Genomic DNA, 15,463 nt, shown 5'->3' with positions numbered 1-15,463 from the left:
AAAATAAACAAAGATATATAGTAGAACAGATACTGAAAAGTTAAGTACAAAACTAGATAAAGTACCATGATCAGCCAAAACAATGAGATTTACACAGTTGTGCAGGTTCCTCTGTTTTAGTCCCTCCATTAACATTCCCAATGCCTCGTCTGCTAACTGCAAGGCTTTAATGACCTAAAGAATAAATAGAGTTTCATTAGAATTTCTCCTTGCTATTGATTTCAATACCCCTAATCAATCTATCAGACTGTATAATCAGAGTAGGGAAAAAAAAACAAGTTTCTCGATCATCTTTCTACTCTTATTTTTTTCTTTGTTTTTGAGCTCAAAAACAATTCTGTCAACATCACTGCATTTTATTCCTGCAAACGCCCACCGAGTCCACAAAGCAAAGCATGGTTTGTACTGCTTTCTCCATATAAAAGAAAACCCCAAACCACCATATTAAGTTTTGCTATACTACATTAGAAGTAAATTTTGTATAATAGATGCTAAAACTTGTGTTTAACAAAGTGCCAGAGTCAGGTCAAATTTGACCCCAAATGTAGGATTTAAAAAAAAATATTCTTGTATAAAATCGTAGACCTAGAAACAGCGGTAAGGAAATTATTTTTCTTGCATGTATCATTTTAAATCTGAGAGCATCCCTTTATTATCAATAATCACCATTACAAGAATGCATATATATATACTGGGCTAACTGTTCGTTCAGTAATAAAGTTGTAATTCCATTGAGCTGTTACCCCTACAAAGTGAAATTCCCTTTCCAACTTGGGTAACTAAAGCCCTCCTTCTAAACTTCAGATGGCAAGTACACCCACAACAAAGAGCAGTTCCCCTTTGGCATCCCACCTCCCTTCTCATGCTTGCCAGCTCATGTGGTACAGAAGAAGAGATCGCCTTCATTTTTTCTGCTGATAGGCATACCTCTTCACCCTCCTAACAGAAAGAAGACATACACTTAAATAATTTAAAATACATAAGTATATGTATTTGGTCTGATCCTGCTTCCTGTTTATAGCATTGCATGTGTAACTAAGAGGGGATAACTAAGTTAAATCACAGGCTTTATTTCTCTCTCTCTCTCTTTTAAAAAAAAAATAAAAGAATGACCACTTTTCTTGAATAGTTGGAAGAACACCAAGACAGAATGACAGGTTTCAGAGCAGCAGCCGTCTTAGTCTGTATCCGCAAAAAGAAAAGGAGTGGCACCTTAGAGACTTAACAAATTTATTTACTGGTAATAGCTCACCTTACCTGATCACTCTCGTTACAGTGTTTTTGGTAACACCCATTGTTTCATGTTCTCTATGTATATAAATCTCCCCACTGTATTTTCCAGTGCATGCATCCGATGAAGTGAGCTGTAGCTCACGAAAGCTTATGCTCAAATATATTTGTTAGTCTCTGAAGTGCCACAAGTCCTCCTTTTCTTCAAGACAGAATGGAGTATTCATCACAGCATAGACTGAGAGAATAACAATAGCTTTGATTCTGTTCACACAGGCAGTTATGAATAGATCTAGGCAATTTTTTTTGCACAAATAGCTTATTCACTGAAAAATGCAGTTTCAGGTTTGCAAATTTGGGTCGAATTCAACTGACAATAGTTTTGGCCCCCAAACAAATGAAAAATAATTTTTTTAAAAGTCAAACTGTTTTATTTTGATATGTTCTAAATTAAACAAGTTGTCTTTTCATTTCTAAACTATGTTTCATTTTGAAATTTCACTAGATTTATTTAAAAAACAAAAAACAGTGGAAAAGGAAATGAAACAAGAAAATTTGTTTTGGATCAAACTAAAACATTTTATTAGACCCCAAATGAATTTTTAAATATTTTTATTGCATTGAGAAAAAAATAAAATATTTTTGTTGCGTGTTGATCTGAAACAACATTTTTAAAAAATATTTTGGTTCAGCCACAAAACCAAAAAATCAATTATTCAGCTCTAGTTATGAAGAAAGATACAGTAACTTTCAGATTCTTCTGATTTCTGATATCACGATGCCACCAGAAATCTTATATTACGTTGCGGCTTTATGTACTACTTAGGCCTGGTCTACACTAGGAACTTACATCGGCATAGCTGTCTCTTGGGAGTGAGAAAAATCCATACCCTTGAGAGACGTACCGATACTGACCTAACCCCCAGAGTAGACAGTGCTAGATCAACGGAAGCATTCTTCCGTCAACCTAGCTACCACCTCTCTGGAAGGTGGATTGATTACAGTGACAGAAGAATGCCTCCCGTTGGCATAGCTAGTGTCTACGCTGACATACCCTTAGATTGTATGCTCTTCAGGAAAGAGTCTATGGGCTTGTCTTCCCTACCGCACTCAATCAGCACCGCTGTCATTGACGCAGCGGTGCTGATTTAGCGTGTCTGGTGAAGTCGTATTATGTCTACGGGAGACTCTTCCGTCGATGTAATTATTCCACTTCAAAAAGAGGCAGAAGCGACATACCAGGGTATAGACATCACTTTAAGTCCATGTAACTTACATCACTCTGGGGCTGGTTTTTTCATACCCCTGGCCATGTAAGTTACATTGACTTAAGCAGTAGTGTAGACAAGGCCTATGTTTTTTATGTGTTTGCACTAGTACAATGGGGCCCTAGTTAGTGATGAGCTGCCAGAAGCTGAAGAACCAGTTCCTTCAGTTGCTCCGGGTCTTTGGTGGCAGTTCGGCGGCACGTCCTTCAGTCACTCCGGGTCTTCGGTGGCACTGAAGGACCCGCCGCCGAAGTGCCGCCGGAGGCCCGGAGCAAGTGAAGGGCCCGCTGCTGAAGTGCCGCTGAAGGCTCGGAGTGCCGCCTAGTGAGTAAAAATTTACAGGGGAGCCTCCCCAGCGGAGAGCTCAGGTGGGACGGTCCCGCGGGCTGCATGTGGCCCGGAGTTTGCCCACCCCTTTAACAACCGGTTCTAAACCGGCTTAAAAATTTAACAACTGGTTTGCACAAACCGGTGCGAACCGGCTCCAGCTCACCACAGGCCCTAGTCCTGATGCTGTAGCAATATGAATAATTATAACAATAATGCTGCATGTCAAATAGGGTGGGTAATCCTAGTGAAGATCACTTTTGAATTACATGGTATCTCTAAAATATTCCAGATCCTTAGCCTTCCATATAGAACTTTTCCTATAACTGGAACTGTAGGCAGTAGCAAACCCAAGCTGCTAATGGTTGGATTCCATTCAAACTATTACAACTTACAGTACTCATATTGCTTTAGGTTTAAATCAGAATGATTTGTCTAGTCTCAGCTATCAAACATTTTAAACCTAAGTGAGATTTCTAAACCTTGCAGAGAAAGTTATTCTATTTTGCTTTTCTTATGATTCAGAACCAAGGAACATTGAATGAAACTGAAAGTGAAATGAAATGCAAATGAAACGTGATTAACCTGTAGAAGTCATGTCCAGTACAAAGTCAGTAAGGCCAAGAGTTATCAGAAATCAAAAGAAAATTAAAAGTTTATATGGATAATAAGAATACTAACAGTTACGTTAGACTGAATTTATACATAACCGTAGGAACCTGAAAATTACTGTATGCATGATATATATACACATGTTATACACAATTTAGATTAAAATACCATTAAGTTTTCAAAATCAAGCACTCAAAAGTTAGGGAAGGCCAGAATTAAGGTTGCCTGTGTGTATGCATTTTGATACAGTCTTTAATTACATAATCACATGCTGTTCTTTTCCAAAGACCTCCTGTGTTTTTTTCAAAGAACTCAGTGTATATGATGGACGGTTCTCAATAAGCTGCGGGTTAATATTTGGTTTTATCCTCAATGTTCAGTGACCCTAGGCCTTATTTACAACACACTACTGATTTACAACACACTACTCAAACCCTGCTCTGAAGACAGAATTATTAATTTCCACATGGGCTTCTTTGACACTCATCACTGTAGTATCATATGAGTGCTCCACAAACATTAATTTATCTTTAGCCCACAACTGTGAGATGAGGGACCACTATTATCCACTTTTTATAGGTCAAGAACTGAGGCACAAAGAGAGGAAGGACAAAAGTAACCACTAATTTTGGGTGCCTGTCAAGGGGGCTGGTCCTTAAAGGGGAGTCAGGGACCAGCCTAGCTTTGGCAGCAGAAGAATGATGAGACTCAGAAATCTTGGGTTTCATTCCATGCTCTGGAGAGGAGCATAATCTATTATTCTCAAATGTGATCCCTTCTGCCCTGTCTCCTCCAACATCCTGTCCCTGTCCCAGTCTTGTCTCTTCCCCTATGCCGGGATGCTTGTCCCAGTCCCCTTCGCCACTCCTCAGGCTTCTCATCCAAGTTCCAGTCTCCTTGTCCAGCCAGTCCTAGTCTCCCCATCCCCGTCTTCTTTCCCTGCTCATCTTATTTTCCCCCTCCTGGCTCTTCATCTGATGTTTTTCCCTTTCCCCTGGCCTTCAGTCATCTTTATGCCCTGCTTTTATTTGCCCCCTATACTGGCTCCCAGTCCCAGTGTCCCTTTTTGGGCTCTGCATCCAATCTCAGTCTCCCACCTCATCCCCATTTCTGATTCCTTGTCCAAGTCTCTTTGCTCATCCAGCTCCAGTTCTCCCCCCACACACAATTCAGCTCCTTGTCAGATCTGCCCCCTTTCAGCCACTCTCAGCAGGCTCCTCCTATCAATCTCATCTCTCTCCCCTCCATGCAAATGTGCCTCTTGTCCTTTCTGCATTCTGGTCAAAGGCAGTCGTTCAGAGCACAGGAAAGACAGGCTTCCTATTTTGAGTTCTGATACCCAGAACCTCCCTGGGCCAGAGCATCCAGGAACCACAACTGTAGGGAAAGTCCAGCTTTGCCCCTGTACTCCTTGGCTGCAGCATGCTCAGCAGCAGTTCTGTGGGGAAGCATGAGAAGTCCAGTCACATGTAGAAGCTGTCAAGGGATGGAGTATGTATAGTCACTCTGTGGCTAATCATCACTAGGCTGGTCAGCACTAGGATCCGTGAAGAGCTGGAGCACGCTCAGTGAGGGCAGAGCCTTTGGAGATTTTAGCTGCTTAAACTCTAAGAAATCTCTACTGGGCATGTGAAAACATCAGCTTTTTCAAGGGCTTATAACTTGTCCAAATTTGGGTGAACACAAAGGTCAACTCCTCTACCAAATTTCAAATTCGTGCCCCAACTACGGGAGCACTAGAGCTTTTCAAAGAAAAGTTTGCCGGATTTTTTTTAACATTGCAAAAGAACACGTTTTTCCCTAGCCTCATTTTTAGAAAGATCTGAACCATTTTGGCTGAATTTTTTTTTTAAAAAACGTTAGACTGTTACAGACCCCCGGCATGAAAAATTTCAGCTCAAATGGTTAAAGTTTGGCAAAATCATAAGCAATTGAAAATAGGACCTTATAATGGGAAGTGTTGAGCAACCCTAACCTTAACCTTAATATGAAGAAGGAACGTAAACTCTCCTGCTTCTAGACATAAACCGTCCACTAATCAACATGGATTATGCATGGGTAAGGAAGAAATTTCCCCTATAGGCTGGTTGTTCCATACTTGTCCACTAGAGGGACCATAACATCCTTTGAAGACCACTTTTAGAGACAGAACACTAAATTAGATCAACTATTGGGTTGATCTGGTATGAAAATGTCTATGTTTCCCAGGAAGAAGTGTTCTGTGTGCATGTAAGTGAAAGTGAAATATGCTTTGAGTTAGGAATAACAGAAAATGCGATGAATGATGTGGACTAAATAAAATACATATTAACTAGAGTTTGTATTATATTTCACACTCATAAAAGAATTTAGCCAGCTCTACGAATTTGTCACGTGGCTTTCAAGGATCACCTATCAGCCAAATGAAAGTTTGTTCTAACTATGTCCATGGTTGAATTTTAATATCCTTCCTAGAACTGTGTAGGTCTGAACCAATTTTCTGCAACTCTGGTTAGACTTTTGTACTTGCAGCAGTGCTGGAACCATGCTGGGGTGGGGCTGACTACTCTCAAGAGGCTAAACAAAATGAAAATAGGGATGTTGAGGGTTAGCACTGTTTGTTGAATTCCAGTATTGAATAATAGTTACTATGTGTAATTAACTAGAGCATAAAGCAAAGTCATGCTAATCAGGACTCTGCAATCCCTTCTGAACTATATAAATTACTGTATACCATTATTTCTGGAGCAACTTAGCTTAAGATTTAAAAAATACAACTTACTCCACCACTAACTGGTCCATATGAGTGTCCAGAACTATCAGGTTCTTCAATATACAAAGTATAGAAATCTGGCCTAGAAACCAAAGAAACCAAAGAAAAGAGCACTGTGAGAATTTGGGAAAGTTTCTGTAAAATCTTTATTTAAAGAAAGGAAACACTGAATAAAATTCCAAGGAAACAAAAAAAACTTACCTCAGTTTAAGCAGTTTCCTCTCAATTGCTTTGTGAGAATAAACACTTAGGCCCACATTTCCAGAAGTGGCCTTCATTGTCTTTAGTTGAGCATCCAGAAATAGAGGCACCCAAAATTAGAGGTCATGTCCAGTGGTGCAAGTGGAATCCATTTCTGACCGTACGGGGGGGAAAGGGGTAGCAGCTAACAAGGGGCACGTGACCCTCCATGTGACTCCGCCCCCCCATCTGCCCCCCCTGCTCTCCCCATTCTCTCTCCATGTTCCACCCCCCTTACCTGGGGAGGCTCTCTATCCTTCTCCTGCTGCCCTGGAGATTTCAGAACTGCAGTGGGGAAAGGAGCAGAACGTTGGGCCGCAGAGCGGCCCCATGCCCGCAGCTCCTCCGTCTGTACAGCAGCAGCCCCACTGGAGGACAGAGCTTGGGGGGGGGGGGGCTGGGGGCAGTACAACAGCGCCGGAGGACAGGGCTGGGGGCTCTCCCAGGAACCTCAGCAGGGAAAGGAGCAGAAGGTGACAGCTCTTCTGGCGGCTGTACCACGTCCGCCCTGTCCTCCGGCGGGGCTGCTGCTGTACAGACAGAGCCAGAGGAGACACAGCTCCATGGAAGGCCCAGCAGCCCCACATTCTGCTCCTCCTATGTCTTTCCGGTACACGGTACCAGCTATAAATATCTTGCCGGACCAGATTGCTATACTTGCATTGCTGGCCATGTCTAAAATATCTGAGTCTACTGCCAGACTTCTTCCTGCTTTGCGGGGTGAGATTCCAGAGAACTTCATCTAACCCCCTATTTCTATGAGGTATTCACCTACAATCCCTCACATAAAAGAATGAAAAGCTTTCTTTCAATTTATTCACATGTAACACAAATTCACCTGGCAATTCATTGCCCTATTTGACTACACAAAAATAATTCTTAAAATAATATTATTTAACTTAGCCAATCACAAACAGAACAGGAACAAAATGGCCATCCAACTGCTAACCTACATTTCCCAGAACACCACAGACCTAGAGCCTGGGTTCACAACCTCTTTTAGGTATAAAAACTCTTGGCATACGTCTATTGCAGGACACTCAAATTACAAGGAATTAACATTAATTCTTGTTTGCTAACCTGTAGCACATAGGAACAGAGTAAATTCCCACAAAACCACAGTAAAATAACTTTTAGAGAACTGAGCTGTAGTCTGCATTACTGTGTATAATGTACAATATTTATTCTTCCCAGAGAAGACTCTTAATTCTTTGATACACATAGATCCACAAAAGTACAGGCTTTATTAAACAGACTTTCTTCCTCTAACTCTCATCCAGGCATTATCTGGATGTCTCAGAATTCATCCAGGAAACACCAAAGAAAAAAGAAATTGTAAGCCAGCAATAGATAAAACAAACCCCAGTTTATACATTCCCATTCAGATATGTATACCCCACACTCATACTGTCAGCCCTGGTCTACACTAGGACTTTAGGTCGAATTTAGCAGCGTTAAATCGATTTAAACCTGCACCAGTCCACACAATGAAGCCCTTTATTTCGACTTAAAGGGCTCTTAAAATCGATTTCCTTACTCCACCCCTGACAAGTGGATTAGCGCTTAAATCGACATTGCCGGCTCGAATTTGGGGTACTGTGGACACAATTCGATGGTATTGGCCTCCGGGAGCTATCCCAGAGTGCTCCATTATGACCGCTCTGGACAGCACTCTCAACTCAGATGCACTGGCCAGGTAGACAGGAAAAGAACCGCGAACTTTTGAATCTCATTTCCTGTTTGGCCAGCATGGCAAGCTGCAGGTGACCATGCAGAGCTCATCAGCACAGGTGACCATGATGGAGTCCCAGAATCGCAAAAGAGCTCCAGCATGGACCGAACGGGAGGTAAGGGATCTGATCGCTGTTTGGGGAGAGGAATCCGTGTTATCAGAACTCCGTTCCAGTTTTCGAAATGCCAAAATCTTTGTGAAAATCTCCCAGGGCATGAAGGACAGAGGCCATAACAGGGACCCGAAGCAGTGCCGCATGAAACTGAAGGAGCTGAGGCAAGCCTACCAGAAAACCAGAGAGGCGAACAGCCGCTCTGGGTCAGAGCCCCAAACATGCCGCTTCTATGATGAGCTGCATGCCATTTTAGGGGGTTCAGCCACCACTAACCCAGCCGTGTTGTTTGACTCCTTCAATGGAGATGGAGGCAATACGGAAGTAGGTTTTGGGGAAGAAGAAGATGATGAGGAGGAGGAGGTTGTAGATAGCTCACAGCAAGCAAGCGGAGAAACCGGTTTTCCCGACAGCCAGGAACTGTTTCTCACCCTAGACCTGGAGCCAGTACCCCCCGAACCCACCCAAGGCAGCCTCCTGGACCCAGCAGGCGGAGAAGGGACCTCTGGTGAGTGTACCTTTTAAAATGCTATACATGGTTTAAAAGCAAGCATGTGAAAGGATTACTTTGCCCTGGCATTTGCGGTTCTCCTAGATGTAGTCCTAAAGCCTTTGCAAAAGGTTTCTGGGGAGGGCAGCCTTATTGCGTCCTTCATGGTAGGACACCTTACCACTCCAGGCCAGTAACACGTACTCGGGAATCACTGTAGAACAAAGCATTGCAGTGTATGTTTGCTGGCATTCAACCAAAATCCGTTCTTTATCTCTCTGTGTTATCCTCAGGAGAGTGAGATATAATTCATGGTCACCTGGTTGAAATAGAGTGCTTTTCTTCAGGGGACACTCAGAGGAGCCCATTCCTGCTGGGCTGTTTGCCTGTGGCTAAACAGAAATGTTCCCCGCTGTTAGCCACAGGGAGGGGGGAAGGTTGAGGGGGTAGTCACGCGGTGGGAGGAGGCAAAATGCGACCTTGTAACAAAAGCACATGTGCTATGTATGTAATGTTAACAGCAAGGTTTACCCTGAAAGAGTGAAGCGACTGTTTTATAAAATGTGTCTTTTTAAATACCGCTGTCCCTTTTTTTTTCTCTCCACCAGCTGCATGTGTTTCAATGATCACAGGATCTTCTCCTTCCCAGAGGCTAGTGAAGCTTAGAAAGAAAAAAAAAACGCACTTGCGATGAAATGTTCTCCGAGCTCATGCTGTCCTCCTACACTGACAGAGCACAGACGAATGCGTGGAGGCAAATAATGTCAGAGTGCAGGAAAGCACAAAATGACCGGGAGGAGAGGTGGAGGGCTGAAGAGAGTAAGTGGCGGGCTGAAAAGAGAGTAAGTGGCGGGCTGAAGACAGGGCTGAAGCTCAAATGTGGCGGCAGCGTGATGAGAGGAGGCAGGATTCAATGCTGAGGCTGCTGCAGGACCAAACCAGTATGCTCCAGTGTATGGTTGAGCTGCAGCAAAGGCAGCTGGAGCACAGACTGCCACTGCTGCCCCTCTGTAACCAACCGCCCTCCTCCCCAAGTTCCATAGCCTCCACACCCAGACGCCCAAGAACGCGGTGGGGGGGCCTCCGGCCAACCAGCCACTCCACCACAGAGGATTGCCCAAAAAAAAGAAGGCTGTCATTCAATAAATTTTAAAGTTGTAAACTTTTAAAGTGCTGTGCTTAAAGTGCTGTGTGGCATTTTCCTTCCCTCCTCCACCACCCCTCCTGGGATACCTTGGTAGTCATCTCCCTATTTGTGTGATGAATGAATAACGAATGCATGACTGTGAAGCAGCAATGACTTTATTGCCTCTGCAAGCAATGATTAAAGGGAGGAGGGGAGGGTGGTTAGCTTACAGGGAAGTAGAGTGAACCAAGGGGCGGGGGGTTTCATCAAGGAGAAACAAACAGAACTTTCACACCGTAGCCTGGCCAGTCATGAAACTGGTTTTCAAAGCTTCTCTGATGCGTACCGCGCCCTCCTGTGCTCTTCTAACCGCCCTGGTGTCTGGCTGCGCGTAACCAGCAGCTAGGCGATTTGCCTCAGCCTCCCACCCCGCCATAAATGTCTCCCCCTTACTCTCACAGATATTGTGGAGCACACAGCAAGCAGTAATAACAGTGGGAATATTGGTTTCGCTGAGGTCTAAGCGAGTCAGTAAACTGCGCCAGCGCGCCTTTAAACGTCCAAATGCACATTCTACCACCATTCTGCACTTGCTCAGCCTGTAGTTGAACAGCTCCTGACTACTGTCCAGGCTGCCTGTGTACGGCTTCATGAGCCATGGCATTAAGGGGTAGGCTGGGTCCCCAAGGATACATATAGGCATTTCAACATCCCCAACAGTTATTTTCTGGTCTGGGAATAAAGTCCCTTCCTGCAGCTTTTGAAACAGACCAGAGTTCCTGAAGATGCGAGCATCATGCACCTTTCCCGGCCATCCCACGCTGATGTTGGTGAAACGTCCCTTGTGATCCACCAGAGCTTGCAGCACTATCGAAAAGTACCCCTTGCGGTTTATGTACTCGCCGGCTTGGTGCTCCGGTGCCAAGATAGGGATATGGGTTCCGTCTATAGCCCCACCACAGTTAGGGAATCCCATTGCAGCAAAGCCATCCACTATGACCTGCACATTTCCCAGGGTCACTACCCTTGATATCAGCAGATCTTTGATTGCGTGAGCTACTTGCGTCACAGCAGCCCCCACAGTAGATTTGCCCACTCCAAATTGATTCCCAACTGACCGGTAGCTGTCTGGCGTTGCAAGCTTCCACAGGGCTATCGCCACTCGCTTCTCAACTGTGAGGGCTGCTCTCATCTTGGTATTCATGCGCTTCAGGGCAGGGGAAAGCAAGTCACAAAGTTCCATGAAAGTGCCCTTACGCATGCGAAAGTTTCGCAGCCACTGGGAATCGTCCCAGACCTGCAACACTATGCGGTCCCACCAGTCTGTGCTTGTTTCCCGAGCCCAGAATCGGCGTTCCACAGCATGAACCTGCCCCATTAGCACCATGATGCATGCATTGTCAGGGCCCATGCTTTCAGAGAAATCTGTGTCCATGTCCTGATCACTCACGGGACCGCACTGACGTCGCCTCCTCGCCCGGTATCGCGTTGCCATGTTCTGGTGCTGCATATACTGCTGGATAATGCGTGTGGTGGTTAATGTGCTCCTAATTGCCAAAATGAGCTCAGCGGCCTCCATGCTTGCCTTGGTATGGTGTCCGCAAAGAAAAAAGGCGCGGAACGATTGTCTGCCGTTGCTCTGACGGAGGGAGGGGCGACTGACGACACGGCTTACAGGGTTGGCTTCAGGGAGCTAAAATCAACAAAGGGTGTGCCTGTACATCAAGGAGTATTTCAGGCAGGACTGCACGGAGGGTTCCAATAAGAAATGGTGCACCTAAGTTATCATTGTTATTGGAACAAGGAGGTTAGCCTGGCCTCTGATTGATACATGGCTAGATTTACCTCGCTGCACCTTCTCTGTGAGTGACTGCAGTGTGATCTAGACAGGGGAGGAGGCAAATGAGTACAAAACAAATCTGGTCTATTTCTTGTTCTGACCCACTCCATCTATCTTTTAGATCTTTGGCTGGCAGCAGACGGTGCAGAAGGACTGCATGCCATCCACATCTCATGGCTGCTCGGCAGAAGATGGTACAGTACGACTGCTAGCCATCTTCATCTCTTGCCTGCCTGGCAGAAGATGGTACAGTACGACTGCTAGCAGTCCGTATCGCCTGCCCGCTCACCATAAGACGGTTCAATAGGACTGCAGGACTAAAGAGAATGACCTGGTCAAGTCACTCCAAATTTAGTCCCTGCGCCCATGTCTGCCCAGGTGCTCCCAGCCGACGTGGCCAGGAGCACCTCGGACACGACGAGGACGACTACCAATCGTATTGCACCGTCTGCTGCCAGAAGGCAATGGGTTGCTGCTACTGTGCAGCAAAGCCGTACCGCGTCTGCCAGCACCCAGGAGACATAGGGTGACGGTTACCTGAGCTGGCTCCATGCTTGCCGTGGTATGGCGTCTGCACAGGTAACTCATGAAAAAAGGCGCGAAATGATTGTCTGCCCTTGCTTTCACGGAGGGAGGGAGGGAACGGGGGCCTGACGACACGTACCCAGAACCACCCACGACAATGTTTTAGCCCCATCAGAGTGCTCCATTGTGAGTGCTCTGGACAGCACTCTCAGATGCCCGATTGTTTGCCATTGCTCTGACGCTGGGAGGGGCGCTTACAGGGTTGGCTTCAGGGAGCTAAAATCAACAAAGGGGGTGGCTTTACATCAAGGAGTATTTCAGGCAGGACTTCACGGAGGGTTCCAATAAGAAATGGTGCACCTAAGTTATTGTCCTTATTGGAACAAGAAGGTTAGCCTGGCCTCTGATTGATACATGGCTAGATTTACCTCGCTGCACCTTCTCTGTAAGTGACTGCAGTGTGATCTAGAAGAATGAGTCCCCTAGACAGGGGAGGGGGGGAAGCAAATGAATACAAAACAAATCTGGTCTATTTCTTGTTTTGATCCACTGCATCTATCTTTTACATCTTTGGCTGGCAGCAGACGGTGCAGAAGGACTGCATGCCATCCACATCTCATGGCTGCTCGGCAGAAGATGGTACAGTACGACTGCTAGCAGTCCGTATCGCCTGCCCGCTCACCATAAGACGGTTCAATAGGACTGACTGCAGGACTAAAGAGAATGACCTGCTCAAGTCACTCCAAATTTAGTCCCTGCGCCCATGTCTGCCCAGGCGCTCCTGATCGACCTCACAGAGGCGACCAGGAGGACCTCAGACATGACGATGACGGCTACCAGTCGTACTGTACCGTCTGCTGCCACAAGGCAAGGGGTTGCTGCTACTGTGTAGCAATGCCGTACCGCGTCTGCCAGCACCCAGGAGACATAGGGTGACGGTTACCTGAGCGGGCTCCATGCTTGCCGTGGGATGGCGTCTGCACAGGTAACTCAGGAAAAAAGGCACGAAAGGATTGTCTGCCCTTGCTTTCACGGGGGGAGGGAGGGAATGGGGGCCTGACGATATGTACCCAGAACCACCAGCGACAATGTTTTAGCCCCATCAGGCATTGGGATCTCAACCCAGAATTCCAATGGGCAGCGGAGACTGCGGGAACTGTGGGATAGCTACCCACAGTGCAACGCTCCGGAAGTCGACGCTTGCCTCGGTACTGTGGAAGCGCTCCGCCGAGTTAATGCACTTAATGCACTTAGAGCATTTTCTGTGGGGACACACACACTCGAATATATAAAACCGATTTCTAAAAAACCGACTTCTATAAATTCGACCTAATTTCGTTGTGTAGACATACCCTCAGGGACTTGGTTTACCTCTTTCATCTCTGCCTCTCGATCCAGGAAGATAATAGGCACAACCATAATTACAGCAGCCCTTTATATCCCAAGAAACAATAACTGAGCTAGCTAAATACAGCCTCACTTGTTTTACAAGCATATGAAAATAATGTGAAATCTATACGAGTGAAAATCCTTCTAGCAGGTTTCTTTAACGCTGAGTTGGATATTATCAAGCTTTACCTCTCTGATTTGGAACCATCAAGCCATGTGAGTATTTCTGAAATTCTCTGTTGATATATAATTGATCTAAAATAAAATAAAATTAAAATAAAATAATAATTAATAATTAGGTATTGTCAGAAAGCATTTCACAATACAAAAATATATATTTTCGAACACCCAGGAATGCAAACTTTCCTGGTAATTCATTTAGGGCCTAAGAGTTGGAGTCAAAAAGATAACAGGTATATGTTTTTGAATGTTAATGAATAAATGAGATCCTTCACTGTTTAATTTTCCAAATATTTTAATGAAATATAACAGTTCTAATGACAATTAGTAAGGTCCTGATCCTGCAAACACTTGAAAACATGCTTAACTTTGTACATGTACAAAGTTAAATAGGTATGTAAGAGTTTATAGGTTCAAGGCCTATAAACAGATAAGAAGAACTGTTTCCTTTATATAGCACATACCATCCACGGACTTTGATATATGTTACAAACTTTAAGTATTCTCACAATACCCTTGTTAGGTAGTTTAGTATTATTATCCCCATTTTGCAGATGAAGAAACTGATGCACAAAGAAATTAACTTTCCCAAAATCACACACAAAAGTCTTTGGCAGAGCTGGAAATAGTAACCAGGTCACCTGACTCCCAGTCCCTAACCACAAAGTCATCCTTCTTTGTACAGACTTATAAAGATAAGCCTGTAGCATGTTATTCTAATGAGGTTACAGGAATTATATAAAAGGTTTGGGAGATGACTGAGAAATTAATAGGAAAAGTTTAGGATACTAATATTAAAGGCAGCTGTAAGGAAAAAAATTCTAACTGTGAGGTTAATTCATCATGGGAGTATCTTATCAAGAGATGAAGTATATTCTCTATCACTCTGGCAGCATAAAGGAGAATCTGGCCCTTCATGTCTGCCTAAAAGATATGCTGTTGTTCAACCACAAGTTATTGTACTAATGAGTGAAATTCTATGCAGAGCCATCCCATCCATAGGATGGACCGGGTCAACCGCATGGGCCCCGCGCTTTGGGGGGTCCCGCGCTTCGGGACGTGGTGTCCAGGGCAGCCTGGGGGATTAGCGAGGGCCTGCCACCAGCAGCAGTGAACAACCCGGTCCCAGCCCGCCCCACCCCGCCCCGCTCCACCAGCTCCTGGCATTACTTGGGGGAGAGGGCGGAAGCCAGAAAGAGGCGGGATGGTGGCTTGGGGGAAGAGGTGGAGTGGGGGCAGGGAGGGAGCAGAGCTGGGGTGGGAAGATGCAGGGCGGCACAGGGGTGGGAAGAGGTAGGGCAGGGGCTAGGGGGAAGGGGTGGAGTAGGGGTAGGGAGGGGGCAGAGCAGTGGTGAGAAGAAGCGGGACGGCGCAGGGGTGGGAAGAGGTGGGGCGAGGGCTTGGGGGAAGGGGTGGAGTGGGGGCAGGGTCTGGGCTGGGGTGTGTGTGTCCTGGGCCCCGCACCCTCCTAGGGACGGCCCTGATTCTATGGCTGGTATTATGCAGAAGATTAAACTAGATGATCTTAATGGCTCCTTTTGTCCTTAAAAACGAAGTGAAATCCTGACCCCATTAAAGTCAATGACAGAATTCCAATTGACTTTGATGGGAGCAGAATTTCTATGAATTTTAGAAGCCAT

The 15,463-nt window shown here is 45.3% G+C and overlaps 1 protein-coding gene across 1 annotated transcript in view; it reads right to left on the bottom strand.

Moving 5' to 3' along the window:
* Nucleotides 1-15,463, bottom strand: part of ENPP3 (ectonucleotide pyrophosphatase/phosphodiesterase 3) — an 86,062-nt gene that overhangs the window by 34,608 nt on the left and 35,991 nt on the right. The window contains exons 10-12 of the mRNA XM_084624368.1: nucleotides 13,833-13,898; nucleotides 6,199-6,271; nucleotides 66-174 (exon numbers count right to left, since the gene is read on the bottom strand). Of these exons, the coding sequence (XP_084480494.1) occupies nucleotides 66-174; nucleotides 6,199-6,271; nucleotides 13,833-13,898 (248 nt within the window). The remainder of the gene's footprint in view (nucleotides 1-65; nucleotides 175-6,198; nucleotides 6,272-13,832; nucleotides 13,899-15,463) is intronic.

This window comes from Lepidochelys olivacea (assembly GCF_965140295.1).
Source record: "Lepidochelys olivacea isolate rLepOli2 genome assembly, chromosome: 3".
Taxonomy (NCBI): Eukaryota; Metazoa; Chordata; order Testudines; family Cheloniidae; genus Lepidochelys; species Lepidochelys olivacea.
Note: the sequence above shows the minus strand (reverse complement) of the source record. Positions and strands in the feature narration are given on the sequence as shown.